Here is a 16,598-nt window from a genome sequence, read left to right as displayed (position 1 = left end):
GTACTGAAAAGCAGTTTTACCAGGTTATATGTTTGACAGAGCCTCTATGCCTAGGTTGCTACTGTTGTTGTTCAGTCACTAAGTTATGTCCAACTTTTTGCAACCCATGCACTGCAGTGTAACAGGCTTCCCTGTCCTTCACTATATCTCCTGGAGTTTGCTCACTCATGTCCATGGAGCTGGTGATGCCATCCAACCATCTCATCCTCTGTCGCCCCCTTCTTCTCTTGCCCTCAATCTTTCCCAGCATCAAGGTCTTTTCCAAAGATGAGCTCTTGGCATCAGGTGGCTAAAGTCTTGCAACTTCAGTTCCAGTATTGGTCTTTCCAATGAATATTCAGGGTTGATTTTCTTTAGGATTAACTGGTTTGATATACTTGCTGTTAGGTTACAATGAACGTATTTGGACACTTAGCAAAAGACTCCTGCTATCCAGCATTTCAAATTTATCACTCCTCCCAGTTCCTGAAATCATATAATACTGAGTTATGTCTTCTTTGATCTATTCCCATATCAGAATCTTTACAATACATAAGAAATTTAGAAAGTTTAGGTACCAAAATATGCAGTGCAACATTTTCTATTTTTTAGTGTTATATATAGAACTAAAACCCTAGGAACTATGAACATTCTAGATCTTATGTGATTTACTCCTTCAGTCATTTCTTACTGACAGCAGGGCCTATACAGTTATTTGCTTGCTCACAGTACACTAACATTTGCCCACATTCATTAAACTATACATCAGGTTTACATGACCATTGATGTTTGTTAATTTTTTATCAAGTCATATGTCATTGCTGTTTAGTCACTAAGTCATGTCCAACTCTTTGAAACCTCATAGACTACAGCTCACCAGGCTCCTCTGTCCATGGGATTTCCCAGGCAAGAATACTGTAGTGGGTTGCCATTTCCTCCTCCAGGAGATCTTCCCAACTCAGGGATGGAACCTGTGTCTCCTGCATTGGCAGGTGGATTCTTTATCACCGAGCCACCAAGGAAGCCCACAAGTCATATGATATTATTGAATATCGTCCCATCAATCTCATTTGTGCTGTTATGGAAAATCTGCATTTTGAAAATCTACATTGTACAAAGAAGTATATCTTTTAACACCTCCAAGAAAAAAAGCTGTACAATTAATTTAATGTTTGCACTTTTGTGTGCAACAACAGGAAGAGCCTAAAAAGGAATGCGAGAAGGTTATTAAATATTTCCAGTAAGATCTTGCCTTTATCTTGTGCAGAATATAAAGAATATGCTCTTTTATCAGTAAATATTTTTTAAAGGTAAAGACGTTTTGTTACTGTAGCTAAAAATTTCTTAGTCATAACACTTTTGAAGCTCTTGTCATTCTTCTACACCTACTAGAAGTTGTTCACCAGCTATTATTTTTGCTTGAAGTGTGCTTTTTTCCTTCTCTTCCCAACCTCCCTTTCAAAATAGGAAGTGGGTTTCTGTTAGTGAACTGAACAGACATCTAATTTTTATGACTTTTGAGTTGTATACTCACTTGGATACTTGATAATTATCATATAATTGATCAAATGGTGATGTGTATTAATGTGAGTTTGACCATATATCTACATTGTCTTATAATATGTGGTTATAGGTCTGTAGGCAAAAAATTTGTCAGTGTTTGTCAGTTTATAAAAACCTAGTGCAAGAGCTAAACATCTAAATAAACAACAAAATGGGGGGGAAAAGACCATATCTAAACTACTTTCTTGAGTAAGTGCAATCTACTAAAACTCTTTATCAGTAGATCACAGTTAATATTTTAATATCTATTTTTATTAAGTATAACAATATAGATAGAAGAACTACAGAATAGTAAGTTAACTTTTACTTATCCAGAATAAATCCGAAAATATATTTGTAGAATAAGCTCCCATATATGATCTATTTGATTGTCTCTGCTTCCAGTATGGTGGAGAAAAACAGTTTAAGTAAATTAATTTCTGACTAATACGGGTTTTACTTTCTAGAATAACATCTCAGTTTCATGATTTGAAGCCTTGGAGATGGATATAATTAAATTTAAGTTAATGGGTAGGTATAAGGATTTAATGTCAGGTTACCTTTTTACTGACTTGAGTAATCTCCCACTCAAGCTATGGCCAAATTCTTGGAAACCATTAATATAAAACTCTGTGAAATATCTTTTCTCCAAAGAAATTAAATTATGTTCACAAATGTTAATTTCACTTATCCTTTTAACACCTCCTGAGTCAGATATAACGTGACAGAATTACAACATTATTTCTATCAAATTTCCACTAGAAATTCCTCAGAAATTTCTTAGAAATACTTATTATTATCACCACTTTCCCTAGTGAAATGTTGAGTTGAGTCTGACTTATTTTGAGGTCACTCCCCCTGCCACCAGTCAAACACTTAGGTTTTCCATGGAAATTATAGTTTCCTTCTCTGCCCTTTTCTCTCCCTGTATCTCCACATCAGTTGAAATTACAAAAATTGGCAAGTGTATTCGAAACACCATATGCTCGCAATACATATCTGCTGGTTGAAAAGGGGAGGGAGGAAGAAGGAAAGGAAAAAAGAAAGAAGGTAGGAAGAGAAGTAAATTAGTGTGTATTCCACCCCACCAATTGTCTTTCTTCCCTCCTATTTCTCAGAACAACCTAGCACCTACCCAAAATCACATGATATCAAATGCATCAGCTCCTTTTATTGCTTCCCCAATACAGTTGTCCCTTGGTTGGCTGGCAAGGGGTTGGTTCCAGGAATCCCTGTGATTACTAAAATTACTAAAATCCACAGATGTTCACGTTCTATATATAAAATGCCTTGGTATTTGCATATACTCTACATACCAACATTCTCTCTATACTTTATATCATCTCTAGATTATTTACAGTAATAGCTCACTGAGGTTTCTGTTTGTATTTCCCTGATGCTTAGTGAACAGTTAAACACCTGTTCATGTACCCACTGGCCATCAGTATATGGTGGCTCAAATGGTAAAAAATCAGCCTGCAATGCAGGACACTCAGGGTTCGATCCCTGTGTCGGAAAGATCACCTGGAGGAGGAAGTGGCTACTCACTCCAGTATCCTTGCCTGGAGAATTCCATGGACAGAGAAGCCTGGTGGGTTACAGTCCATGGGGTCACAAAGAGTCAGATACAACTGACCGACTAACTCATTTTCACTGTATCTTCTTTAGGAAAATGTCTGTTCAGATCTTCTGCTCATTTTTAAAATTTTAGTTTTTTATTTATTCATTTATTTGGGCTGCACTAGGTCTTTGTTGCAGCGCATGTGCTTTTTCCAGTTGTGGAAAGCAGGGGCTAATCTCTAGTCAAGGTGTGTGGGCTTCTCATTGTGGTGGCTTCTCTTGTTAAGGAGTACAGGCTCTAGAACATGCAGACTTCAGAAGTTGTGGCATGGGGCTCAGTTGCCCAAGGCATGTGAAATCTTCCTGGAACAGGGATTGAACGCATATCCCCTGCATTGGCAGGCAGATTCTTAACTACTGACCACCAGAGAAGTCCTCTCTGCTCATTTTTTGATCAGACTGTTTTTTTACTATTCAGTTTATGGGTGTGTGCTAAGTCGGCAGCTAAGTCACTTCAGTCGTGTTCAACTCTTTGCAACCCTTGGACTGCAGCCCTCTAGGCTCCTCTGTCCATGGGATTTTCCAAGCAAGAATACTGGGGTGGGTTGCCATGTCCTCCTCCAGGGGATCTTCCTGACCCAGGGATAGAACCCACAGTTCTTATGTCTCCTGCAATGGGAGGCAGGTTCTTTACCACTAGTGCCACCTGGGAAGCCCATTCAGTTTATGAGTTTTTTATATATTTTGGTCATTAACCCCTTATCAGATATGTGATTTGCAAATATTTTCTCCCATTCAGTAGATTGCCTTTTCATTATGGATGGTTCCCTTTCCTGTACTTTTAGTTTGATGTAGTCTCATTTGTTGATTTTTGCTTTTGGAGTCAAACCCCCAAAAATTCATCACTATGATTGACGTCAAAGAGCTTACTGCCAGTGTTTGCCTTTAGGAGTTTAACGGTTTCAGGTCTTATATTCAAGTCTTTAATCCATTTTATTTTTCTATATGGTGTGAGAAAATGTTCTAATTTTAGTTTTTATATGTCACTGTTTAGTTTTCCCAGCACCATTTATTGAAGAGACTGCTCTTTCTCCATAGTATATTTTTGGCTTCTTTGCCATAAATTAACTAATCATATATGCATGAATTTATTTCTGGGCTCTCTATTCTGTTCCATTGGTCTATGTAACTGTTTTTATACCAATTCTATACTGGTTTGATTCCCTGATAGCTCAGATGATAAAGAATCTGCTTGCAATGCCGGAGACCCGGGTTTGACCCCTGAGTCAGGAAGATCCCCTGGAGAAGGAAATGGCAACCCAATCCAGTATTTTCGCCTGGAGAATTCCATGGACAGAGAAGCCTGGTGGGCTACAGTCCATGGGGTCACAAAGAGTCAGACACAACTAAGTAGCTAACACTTTCATACTGCTTTGATTATACAGTTTTATAATATAGTTTGAAATCAGGGCATATGATGTTCCTAGTTTGTTCTTCTTTCTCAAGACTGCTTTGACTATTTGGGGTCTTTTAAGGTTTTATACAAACTTTAGGGTTGTTTTTCCTATTCCTGTGAAAAATGCCATTGGAATTTTGATAGGGATTGCACTGGGTAGTATAGACACTTGGGTAGCACAGACATTTTAGCAATATTAATTTTTCCAATCCATGAACTTCTGTTTGTGTTGCAAGCACAACAGAAGAAAATGTATTTATAAAGGGTACCACTTACAGAATCAACCAAAAAAAGAAAAAAACTGACAGCGAAAAATTCTACCAAAAACTAAAAATTCAAAATTTTGAGGCTTATTTGAAAGCTGTTAAACATATAATTAAGTGAAAATATACCTTTTCATAAATTGAATGATTTAATACCATAGGGAAGTCCACTCTCTTTAAATTAATCTATTGTAATGCAAATCAAAATCCCAACAGGGTTTTAAGAACTTGACAAGCTGACTGTAAACTTAATATGGAAGAACAAGATCCAAGAATAGCCAAGACGGTTCCAAAGAACGAAGTCAAGGAAATCAAGTTACCAGATATGAAGACAGTGTCAGGAATGAAGACATTGTGGTATTGATCAAGAAAAAGCATCTCTCATTTCAGCAGTCCATACATAGTACTCCTATCTGTTTAGAAATCAATAAAGAAATTTCTCATTTGCTCCATAAAACTCTTAATGGTCTTCTAAGTCTTACAAATGGATCTTATCTAAACGTAAGAGCATGACAGTAGTGGCCAAATGTTCCTTTTATTATCGTTACTATTCTCCTCCTCAGAGCACATTCTGGCTTCTTAACTATTCTAAATGTTTATCTATTCAAGATATTATGGACTTCACCAAGAACATCACAGGGAGTGGTAGATAGATCAGCTGCCAACGTGAGAATAAAACAACAAGACTGCTCAAAATACATAAGGATCTATATTCAAACATTATTATTTATATTTTTACAAAATATGAGAAAAAACTGTTGGGAAATGACACACAATAAGAAGCAGAACACTCCAAGGTATAAGTTAATATTATCTTGACAATAACTACAATAATATATTACAAATTATTTACAAAGCATTTTACTACTGTTTTAGTCCTTTTGTTCACAAAAAATGAGGCAAAATTATAAAACAAAAATAGTAGTAGAATAAAATTTTAAATATATATTTATTATTGAGAAAATTTTATAAATTAATGGTAATGGTTTAAAAAAATATTACTCAGTGACCTTCCTATACAAAGTTCTACATAGCAACACAAAGAAAGAAAGTTTTATGTGTAGGAAAGGACAGCACGGAGGATATTCTAAATGTTCTAAGAAGGATGAATGGTTAAAAAAAAATGGAAATAGGAGTTAATAAGTATTATGTAGTAGACATCAGAACAAATCAACAGAAGAATGCAGTAAGTTATTATTAACAAAGCAGTAAAGACTGAAGGCTGGTTGAAATTTATGTAATTTTATAGAGAAACAACAGGCGCTGCAGGTTGTTGATCGTGGGAGTTAAAAGACGAAAGCAATATCTGAGAAAGATAATTCTAACAGCTGTGTGTAGGATGAACTGGAGGGCGAAAGACGCTAGAAATAAGGAATAAACAGCTACAAAGCCGCTGAAGTACAGAGGCATGAAGTACACGAAGCACGAAATAATGAAACTCAGGCAACAGTAAAAGCTACGGAAAAAAGTTAAAATGAGAAAATAGGAGAGGCATTCATTATATTACTCAATTAATATTAATGATTTTCATAAGCACTACATTCAACATGTAGATATACATTTCTAATTAAATAAGGTATTAAATGATCATTGTGCATAATTATACGAACCTCTGTAGGACTGTCATAAGAATAAAATGAGATCATGTTATTATAAGAATTCTCTAATTGTAAATGTTACATAAATATTATCTGTTGTAATTTCTTAGGGAAGAGACAGCTGTGAAATAATAGAAATGCTCCAGCCATAAAATCACAACACCTGAATTCAAATTTTGGTTTTATTATTTAATGGTACCTTTAATGTACCTTAAGCAAGTCATTTAACCATTCTAAATAACAATTTTTAATATGAAAATGGCATCTACGGAGTTCTCCCATAAAGGTCTCAAGAGATAGAAGAAATAATTCATTATAAAATGCCTGTCACAGTATCTGAATTATGGTAGATAGTGAATGTATACTGCAGGGTGGTAGAAAAGGAGGCCAAAAATAGAGGTCCACTTTGGCTGACCTTATTGGAAAGCCACAAGCATCTCCAAAGAACTATATCTATGGCCTTCTCCATATTATTTTAATGAAAAATTATACAAGAAAATCCCTGAAGTATCTTATTAATGCTCCACCTTACACAATACTCTCTTATGTATAAGATCTAATTCACAGCAGCCTAAAGAATTGTTAGTCAAAAGCTATGTTACCAACCTGATTTTCAAAACAACAATAATAGGCAGTTAGTGATATTTTTTTCTTTTTTAATTTACAACATTCTCGGAATTTGCATTTATAATTCTAATATTTATTACTTGAGAAAGAAGTTAAAAGGGACAACCGACCAAAAACACAAAAGTGCATCCTGAGGAACATAAACAGTAAGAAGATAGAGAATAAATTGAAGTTAATCCGATAGAAAGAAATGAATCTGAAGTTCCCTTGGTGAGATCATCCTACCCATGGATCCCAAAAGTAGGACTCAGGGGATAGTTATAAAATCTACTACTGAGCACTTTTAGCTCTGAAGAGTTTATGAATCAAAATCTTAAACAACTATAAGCAAGCAATATTTATAAATATTTCCTTTCTATCCTAGACCAATTAAATTCCACTTAACTAGGGGCCTTTAGTATACTATCCATTCATTCATTCATTCAACTTTGCACAATATACTAAAGAATGTATTGGAATGCAAAAAATAGTATCAGAAACTGCCTTGAAGAAATAAGATCAATACATACAAAAAAGTGCCTTGACAGAAATATAAATAAAATATTTATACAAGAAGGACCAAGAAAGCTTTAGGGAATGTATGAAGTGAATTTGGACACATGGAAACCTGAAAGGAGGGAAGAAGGAAAAAAACTATAGATGAAAGAACAAGTGTAAAGCAACGACAGATGCCAATACAGAGACTTACAAGAAGAAAGCATAAAAAACTGAAATGAGCAGAATATTAGATATAGACAGACTACAAAGGCCGTGAGTTCCAGAATAAAGGACTGGTACTTTGTTTTGCAAGAATTTATGGATAAGGAGAGAATAAAGCTTTTAAATTAGGAATGTTAATCTCATATAATGATTAAAATACAGAGTAAGGGGGAAAAAGGTATCAGAATAGCCACTGGACCATCACTGAGTCACTATTCTATACAGCTGAAATTAAAACAACATTGCAAATCAACTCTATCTCAATAAAAAGATAAATTTTAAAAAGAAAAGCTACAGGATTTAACTATAGAAATTATTTATAAGATAGAGATTGTTATAAAAACTCATATCCACCCAGCTTATGGTAGAGCTAAATAATTATATACACATTTAACTCCATAAACTTAATTCTTATGCATTGAGCCAAAAAAACTAAAGGAGAGACAGATTTCATCCACCCAATTACTCAAGCATTTATTCCCCAAAGTCAACATGAGATGAGATGGGAGCTATGATTCTACATTCTCTCAGTCAGTCTCAATTCTCTTGTGCCTCTCACAGCACGAGCATCATGATTCTAGTGTTGAAAAAGATATGGATATTTTTCATATAATATGTCCTTTAATCTGAAGTAAACCACTTCACCAAATGTTCCATCAAAGAAAAAGAACACAGTAATTTGTTCTAGCATTGCTCTAAAACTGGCTGTGTTAGACTGGATGAAAGATAATGCTATATTGTACTTTATGTACTATTTAAGAAACGTGTAAGAATAACTGGCTCCATTTTTGCTTCACATACCAACTGTAGAAACTAACCTCTGCTTAACGCCTTTTCTCTTCCTCATCTTAAGCATATAAAGCTTACTGGAGGTAGCAAAACAGAGATTTAGTCCAAAACTATTAATTGAGGACACAGAATTTCCTAAAAATAGTGAAATTATTTCAAGAAGCTAAAACCAAGCAAAGAAAAACAAACTCTCTGTGAGTGGGTAAGGTTACAGAAAGCACAGCCACAAAGTGCAAGACAGCTGAACTCTGTGGAACTTAAATGTGAACAGGGTAATAGACAAGTTGGAGGGCAACTATAAAAATCTTGTGAGCACATCATCTTCTTTTCCCCCATAACCATTAAATTCCCTCTCTGAATCAATATTTTGATATAGTATTATAAAATTCTGACAACCTATGTGTTAAAAGGTCTTTTATATCACATAAACTTGCTAAAAACTAGATGAACACTTTAGAAGACAGAAATGTTCTTACTTTTAAAGTACAAACTTGTGTTTGCTTTGCCTAACTGGTTAATACTTTGGCCACCTGATGCGAAGAACTGACTCATTTGAAAAGACCCTGATGCTGGGAAAGACTAAAGGCGGGAGAAGAAGAGGACAACAGAGAATGAGATGGTTGGATGGCATCACCAACTCAATGGACATGAGTTTGAGTAAACTCCGGGAGTTGGGGATGGGCAGGGAGGCCTGGCATGCTGCAGTCCATGGGGTCGCAAAGAGTCAGACACAACTGAGCGACTGAGCTGAACTGAACTGGGTAAAGTATTTTCAAGTCACAAGTTAATTTATCCAACATCTACTGAGCACCTACTATCCAGGCACTGTGCTGGATGCTGTAAGTACAAAGTGAAATAAAATATAATCCTTCCCTTCAAGGAGTTAATAATCTAATAAGGGAGACACTATAATTAGTATGTTATAATCAAAGTACATACAAAGGATACTATGAAAGCAAACAAGAAGGTCAGGAAATGCTTTTTTGAAGAAGTATTAAAGTGAATTTGGAAGGTCAGGTAAAAGCTACAGCTGTGCTTTCTAACTTGATTATGCACAGAACCACATATAAAGTTGATGTCTAGGATTCACTTCAGATTTAGTGAATGAGACTCTCCAGGGGTGAAGCTGAAGAATCAGTATTTTCAGTAAGTACCATAAGTGATTCAGAATCACAGCCAGGTTTTGTTAGCAGTGAGCCACAAGTATATAGACAACTATTCCAGGCAGAGAGAATAGCTCAGTACAGTCAGAGGAAGTGAAATACAGACAGAAAATCAAAGAGAAATCAGAACAAGAGTACTGATACAACTAATGTGATATTTCAAACAGGATCTAAGGAATTGATGTGAACTTCTTTTCTGCAATAAAGGGCAATCGTCTCTGTCACATGTTTTCGGAAATGATTTCTGACATGAACTAGTTTCTTACTGAAGGTATACGGAAAAGCTAAATGCAAATATTTTGCATTAAAAGAGAAAGAAAAATGCTCCTTTAAAAAAGCAAATAGGGTAAACAAAACACAGTTATAATTTTTATTCAATGCAGTGACCGGTCATTTTTCTCAGGATACACAGGATTATACTGCTCTAAGTTAAAAATGCTCATTAAAGTACAAGATAAATTCAAACAGTATTTTGAAATTCCAGCATTAAAACTGAAAATTGCTCTTAATGATTTTAAGTTTCCAGACTATTATTTCATAATAGCATATTACTTTCTGACTAAAATTTACTTATAATCGTAAATTACTTATATTTACCTAATTCCAGGTAGAAGTAAAGCAGAAATAAGTCATCATGAAGAAGAATATTCACCATAATAGGTTAAAAGTCAAAAAGAATCTATTCCATTGATCTCTGTTTGCTAAGCAACAAATAGTTCAAATCATCAACTATCTAAATCCCAAATTCATTCCCCAACAAAGACTTCATAATCAAACATACAGAAAGGAAAGCACCTGAAACAAGAATAAGAAAATTCTTCAGAAACCCTGGGAAAAACCTAATATATAACATACACCCTATGGCTATATTCTGTTTCTAAGAAGTCCTTCTAAAGCTTAAATTCTTCTAAAACTTAAATCATTTAAACCTTCAGTTCAGTTCAGTTCAGTCGCTCAATCATGTCCGATTCTTTGCAACCTCATGAACCGCAGCATGCCAGGCCTCCCTGTCCATCACCAACTCCCAGAGTCTACCCAAACTCATGTCCATTGAGTCGGTGATGCCATCCAACCACCTCATCCTCTCTCGTCCCCTTCTCCTCCTGCCTTCAATCTTTCCCAACATAGGGGACTGTTCAAGTGAGTCAGCTCTTCGCATCAGGTGGCCAAAATATTGCAGTTTCAGGTTCAACATCAGTCTTTCCAATGAACACCCAGGACTGATTTCCTTTAGGATGGACTGGTTGGATCTCCTTGCAGTCCAAGGGACTCTCAAGAGTCTTCTCCAACACCACAATTCAAAAGCATCAATTCTTCAGCGCTCTTTTTAAAAGCTTACTTTAAAAAGCTTTCTTTTTAGTCCAGCTCTCACATCCATACATGACTACTGGAAAAGCCACAGCCTTGACTAGATGGACCTTTGTTGGCAGAGTAATGTCTCTGTTTTTAATATGCTGTCTAGTTTGGTCATAACTTTCCTTCCAAGGAGTAAGCATCTTTTAATTTCATGGCTGCAATTACCATCTGCAGTTACTTTGGAGCCCAAAAAAATTAAGTCAGCCACTGTTTCTGCTGTTTCCCCATCTATTTGCCATGAAGTGATGGGACCAGATGCCATGATCTTAGTTTTCTGAATGTTGAGCTTTAAGCCAACTTTTTCACTCTCTTCTTTCACTTTCATCAAGAGACTCTTTAGTTCTCCTTCACTTTCTGCCGTAAGGGTGGTGTCATCTGCATGTCTGAGGTTATTGGTATTTCTCCCGGCAATCTTGATTCCAGCTTGGGCTTCATCCAGCCCAGCGTTTCTCATGATGCATAGAAGTTAAATAAGCAGGGTGACAATACACAGCCTTGACATACTCCTTTTCTTATTTGGAACCAGTCTGTTGTTCCATGCCCAGTTCTAACTGTTGCTTCCTAACTTGCATACAGGTTTCTCAAGAGGCAGGTCAAGTGGTCTGGTATTCCCATCTCTTGAAGAATTTTCCACAGTTTATTATGATCCACACAGTCGAAGGCTTTGGCATAGTCAATAAAGCAGAAATAGATGTTTTTCTGGAACTCTCTTGCTTTTTCAATGATCCAGCGGATGTTGACAATTTGATCTCTGGTTCCTCTGCCTTTTCTAAAACCACCTTGAACATCTGGAAGTTCTTGGTTCACGTATTGCTGAAGCCTGGCTTGGAGAATTTTGAGCATTACTTTACTAGCGTGTGCGATGAGTGCAATTGTGCGATAGTTTGAGCATTCTTTGGCATTGCCTTCCTTTGGGATTGGAATGAAAACTGACCGTTTCCAGTCCTGTGGCAACTGCTGAGTTTTCCAAATTTGCTGACATATTGAGTGCAGCACTTTCACAGCATCATTTTTCAGGATTTGAAACAGCTCAACTGAAATTCCATCACCTCTACCAGCTTTTCTCACAGTGATGCTTTCTAAGGCCAACTTGACTTCACATTCCAGGATGGCCCGCTCTAGGTGAGTGATCACACCATCGTGATTATCTGGGTGGTGAAGATCTTTTTTGTACAGTTCAGTCCTTCTAAAACTTAAATCATTTAAAAAAAAAAAAACACCTAATGACTTATAAGGGGCTTCCCAGGTCACTCAGGGATAAAGAATCCACCTGCCAAGGCAGAAGATATGGGTTTGATCCCTGGGTCAGAAAGATCCCCTAGAGAACAGAATGGCAACCCACTCTAGTATTCTTGCCTGGGAGATCCTATGGACAGAGCAGACTGGCAGGTACAGTCCACGGGGTTGCAAAAGAATCAGACATGACTTAGCAACTAAACAACAACAAATGAATAATAGACAGGACAAAGACTCATTTACCAAAGTGAAACCTACTGCCAAATAATGCATAGTAATTCCCTGGAGGAGCACGTTTGGTATAGAAGAAATAGCAGTTAAAAATCAACAGACTAAACACATACACCTATTTGAAGAGAACAAATTATAGTAATCAGCTAATGACAAGAATAATTCTTATACTTGATATAACAAATCATCCTTTCTCAGACCTAATGCACTTTTTAAAAGTGATATTACCAAGATGCCTTAATTTCCAGGCGAAATACAGGAATTAAATTATAGTTACAATTATAGGCTATAGTTGTCAGCTTGTTAGATTAAAATGATCTATTGACATAGACTGTAAATTTGTTTCTTGAGTCATGCACTGCTTCCTTTCTGCTCCTGCAGCATTTTATACATACTTCTATTCACTTTAAGTACCTAAGTCCTGCAAAGAAGGTGGTACCATCACCAGGTAATAGCCAAGGAAACAGGCTTAGTATGGCAAAGTGACTAACCGAAATCACCACTGAACCACTGAACCCAGATTTCAAACTCAGATCTAACTGCAAAGCTCTTTCCACACTGCTTCACATGGTAGAGAGGAACCAGAGGACTAGATGAATCACACCTAGGTAACCAAACTGACTGCAGTTTCTTCTATAACTGCTTCCAAAGTAGCTAAAATAGATCTACCATATCTGACAAACCAAAGGTGGAGGACAGATATTTGGGGGTGGAGGTGTGGAAGCTCTGCTTAGTACCTGAGCTCCCTCATACAGTTAGGGAATACACCACTTTACGAGTCTTCACAGAAGGCAGGGGCCCCCTCCCTATTCAGAAGCCAACAATGCCACATAGTCATTCTTCCTGTCACCCCTGCAGCATGGACATGGGCACCTAATCTATGCTCTGCCAACATGACATTCCCATCAAGCACTCTAAATTAAAAGCTGGAGATGGTGAGAAACTGGGACAACAAGGGTCAGATTGTGGCAGCGGTTGCAGCACTAAATTTCCAAAGGCAAAAGGTGGCAGCTGTGTGGTAGCTGAGTCCAGCCTTCAGCAATTCCAGGCTGCATTCCTGTCATCAGACTGGTTTTATGCTATGATTTTCAGATACGCCTCTTCTGTTACGTAGTCTCTCCTGTTCCTGACTCTTCAAGCGCTCAACCCTCCCAGCAAATTGGTAAACTAATCAATATGTTTTCAATAAATACCTTTTCTACTTGAATCGGTCAGAATTGCCTTCTGTTACCTACAATTAAACCCAGACTGAGACACTGAATAATTAAATAAGGGACACTAAACAATTATATTTTATCAAATCTTCCTACCTTAGTATTTATTGATTGCTGTTTTATGTAATTTGCCATTATAGTCTTAAAACTACTTTATACATGACAGTGTGCTGTAACAATAACAAAATAACTTCAAATTAGGTTTCTTTATATTTTTCAAAAACAACACAAATACACAAATATAATAACAGTCATCTAAAAGCAATTTTCACTGAGGTTCAGAGTTAAGCTTTATTAAGAATTCTTACCTGTCAGGAATACCTAGCCTCTTGACACTTCTATAAACAGAAAGAGTATTTGCAACATGTCGATAATTAAACCAGAATCTGGAGGTACAAACCTAAAGTATCAAAACAAATATATTATTTGTAGGAATCAAAATAAACTACAGAGTTACAAAATTACTTCTGTTTAAGTAGGATATAGCGATGCCTAAAAAGTGTATCATAATCAGGCCTACAAACAGCAAAGCACCTGAAGAATTGTCAATAAAACCAACCTCCCTAAAAAGAGGTCTTTCATAACTGGTCTTAAATTAAAAAAACTATTCGGCTTAAGAGAAAACAAATCTTTGTGGAATTTAATCAAATACTGAATCAACTTAGTTACTCTCAATTTATGTGATCCTGTAACATTCTTATTCCTAAAATATTAAATTCTTTAGAACCCAAGACAAGGAACATAATCTCATCACAGAATAGAAGAGAAAATTAACTACACTGAGTTATATACTATTCCTTTCACTCTGGATAGCTTCCTAATTTTAGTTGTGAAAAATGTAAGATAGAGATAAAAACAGAGCATAGAAAATGATTTTATATGCACATAAGAGAATGCATCATAAAGAAGCTGTTGAACTGAAAAGAAAACCAGAAATGATTCCAACAAACTTTACACTTAAAAAAAAAAAAAAAGATCCCTAAAAAAAATACCAAGGATACGAAGAAAATCTAATGCAGTGCCTCAGAAGTCAGCCCTCTCGAGCATCTATTCCAAAGGAAAAACCAGAGACTGGGGTTGGTTGGTAGTGTACCTACTTGCTAAGCATCCTAACTCCTATCACATACTTCTACTAATGGTTTAAGTGTAATGACAGATAACATCACAAACGTTCTTGCCCCTGCAAGTGAAAAGGAACTACAAGCCTTTTTCACTACAATGAATTTTCAACCCGGAATCCAATAAGGAAAACACTAAAATTTTTGACTACATTAAAGAAAAACATACCATATAATCCTAACAGAAATGAAAAACTTGAAATAATTATAACTTAATAAGATGAACAACTCCATTCTGAAAAATGGGCAGAGGATGAGACCAAGCATTTCATAACAAAGGTCTTAAAAATGGACAATGAAACTTTTAACAATGCTCATTTTCTGTCATAATTTTAAAAACATAAATTGATAACCATCCAAAAGCCTGACAATTCATATTATTGGCAAGGCTGTGGTGAATGAACACTCATATCCTACTTATGGGAAGGTAAACTAATATAAACCTTCTAAGAGGGTAATTTGCAATACATACCAAGTTTTAAAATGTACTTATTTTTTTACTTAGCTCATATAAGCAGCAAAATCAATGATCAGTGATCAATGCAAAGAAACAGAGGAAAACAATAGAATGGGACAGACTAAAGATCTCTTCAAGAAAATGAGAGATACCAAGGGAACATTTCATACAAAGATGGGCACAATGAAGGACAGAAATGGTATGGACCTAACAGAAGCAGAAGATATTAAGAAGAGGTGGCAAGAATACACGGAAGAACCATACAAAAAAGATCTTCATGATCCAGATAATCACAATGGTGTGATCACTCACCTAGAGCCAGACACCCTGGAATGTGAAGTCAAGTGGGCCTTAGGAAGTGTCACTATGAACAAAGTTAGTGCAGGTGATGGAATTCCAGTTGAGCTATTTCAAATCCTAAAAGATGATGCTGTGGAAGTGCTGCACTCAATATGCCAGCAAATTTGGAAAACTCAGCAGTGGCCACAGGACTGGAAAAGGTCAGTTTTCATTCCAATCCCAAAGAAAGGCAATGCTAAAGAATGTTCAAACAACCACACAACAGCACTCATCTCACACACTGGCAAAGTAATGCTCAAAATTCTCCAGCTCAGGCTTCAACAGTACATGAGCCTTGAACAGATGTTCAAGCTGGCTTTAGAAAAGGCAGAAGAACCAGAGATCAAATTGCCAACATCCACTGGATCATTGAAAAAGCGAAAGAGTTCCAGAAAAATATCTATTTCTGCTTTATTGACTATGCCAAAGCCTTTGACTGTGTGGATCACAACAAACTGGAAAATTCTTAAAGAGATGGGAATACCAGACTGTCTTATCTGCCTCCTGAGAAATCTGTATGCAGGTCAAGAAGAAACAGTTAGAACTGGACATGGAACAACAGACTGGTTCCAAATAGGAAAAGAAGTACTCAAGGCTGTATGCTGTCACCGTGCTTATTTAACTTAAATGCAGAGTACCTCATGAGAAATGCTGGGCTGAATGAAGCCCAAGCTGGAATTAAGATTGCTGGGAGAAATATCAATAACTTCAGATACGCAGATGACACTACCCTTATGTCAGAAAGTGAAGAACTAAAGAGCATCTTGATGAAAGTGAAAGAGGAGAGTGAAAAAGTTGGTTTAAAATTCAACATTCAGAAAACTAACATCATGGCATCTGGTCCCATCACATCATAGCAAATAGATGGGGAAACAATGGAAACAGTGACAGACTTTATCTTTTTGGGCTCCAAAACCACTGCAGATGGTGACTGCAGCCATGAAATTAAAATATGCATGCTCCTTGGAAGA

General features: G+C 36.4%; 1 protein-coding gene across 3 annotated transcripts in view; it reads right to left on the bottom strand.

Moving 5' to 3' along the window:
- The window catches only part of PIGK (phosphatidylinositol glycan anchor biosynthesis class K), a 131,801-nt gene that overhangs the window by 108,994 nt on the left and 6,209 nt on the right, over positions 1-16,598 (bottom strand). For all 3 annotated transcript variants that reach the window (XM_043460933.1, XM_043460934.1, XM_043460935.1), the window contains exon 3: positions 14,022-14,113. In XM_043460933.1, the coding sequence (XP_043316868.1) occupies positions 14,022-14,113 (92 nt within the window). The remainder of the gene's footprint in view (positions 1-14,021; positions 14,114-16,598) is intronic.

This window comes from Cervus canadensis, chromosome 2, assembly GCF_019320065.1.
Source record: "Cervus canadensis isolate Bull #8, Minnesota chromosome 2, ASM1932006v1, whole genome shotgun sequence".
Lineage (NCBI taxonomy): Eukaryota > Metazoa > Chordata > Mammalia > Artiodactyla > Cervidae > Cervus > Cervus canadensis.
This window is presented reverse-complemented; position numbering and strand designations above follow the sequence as displayed.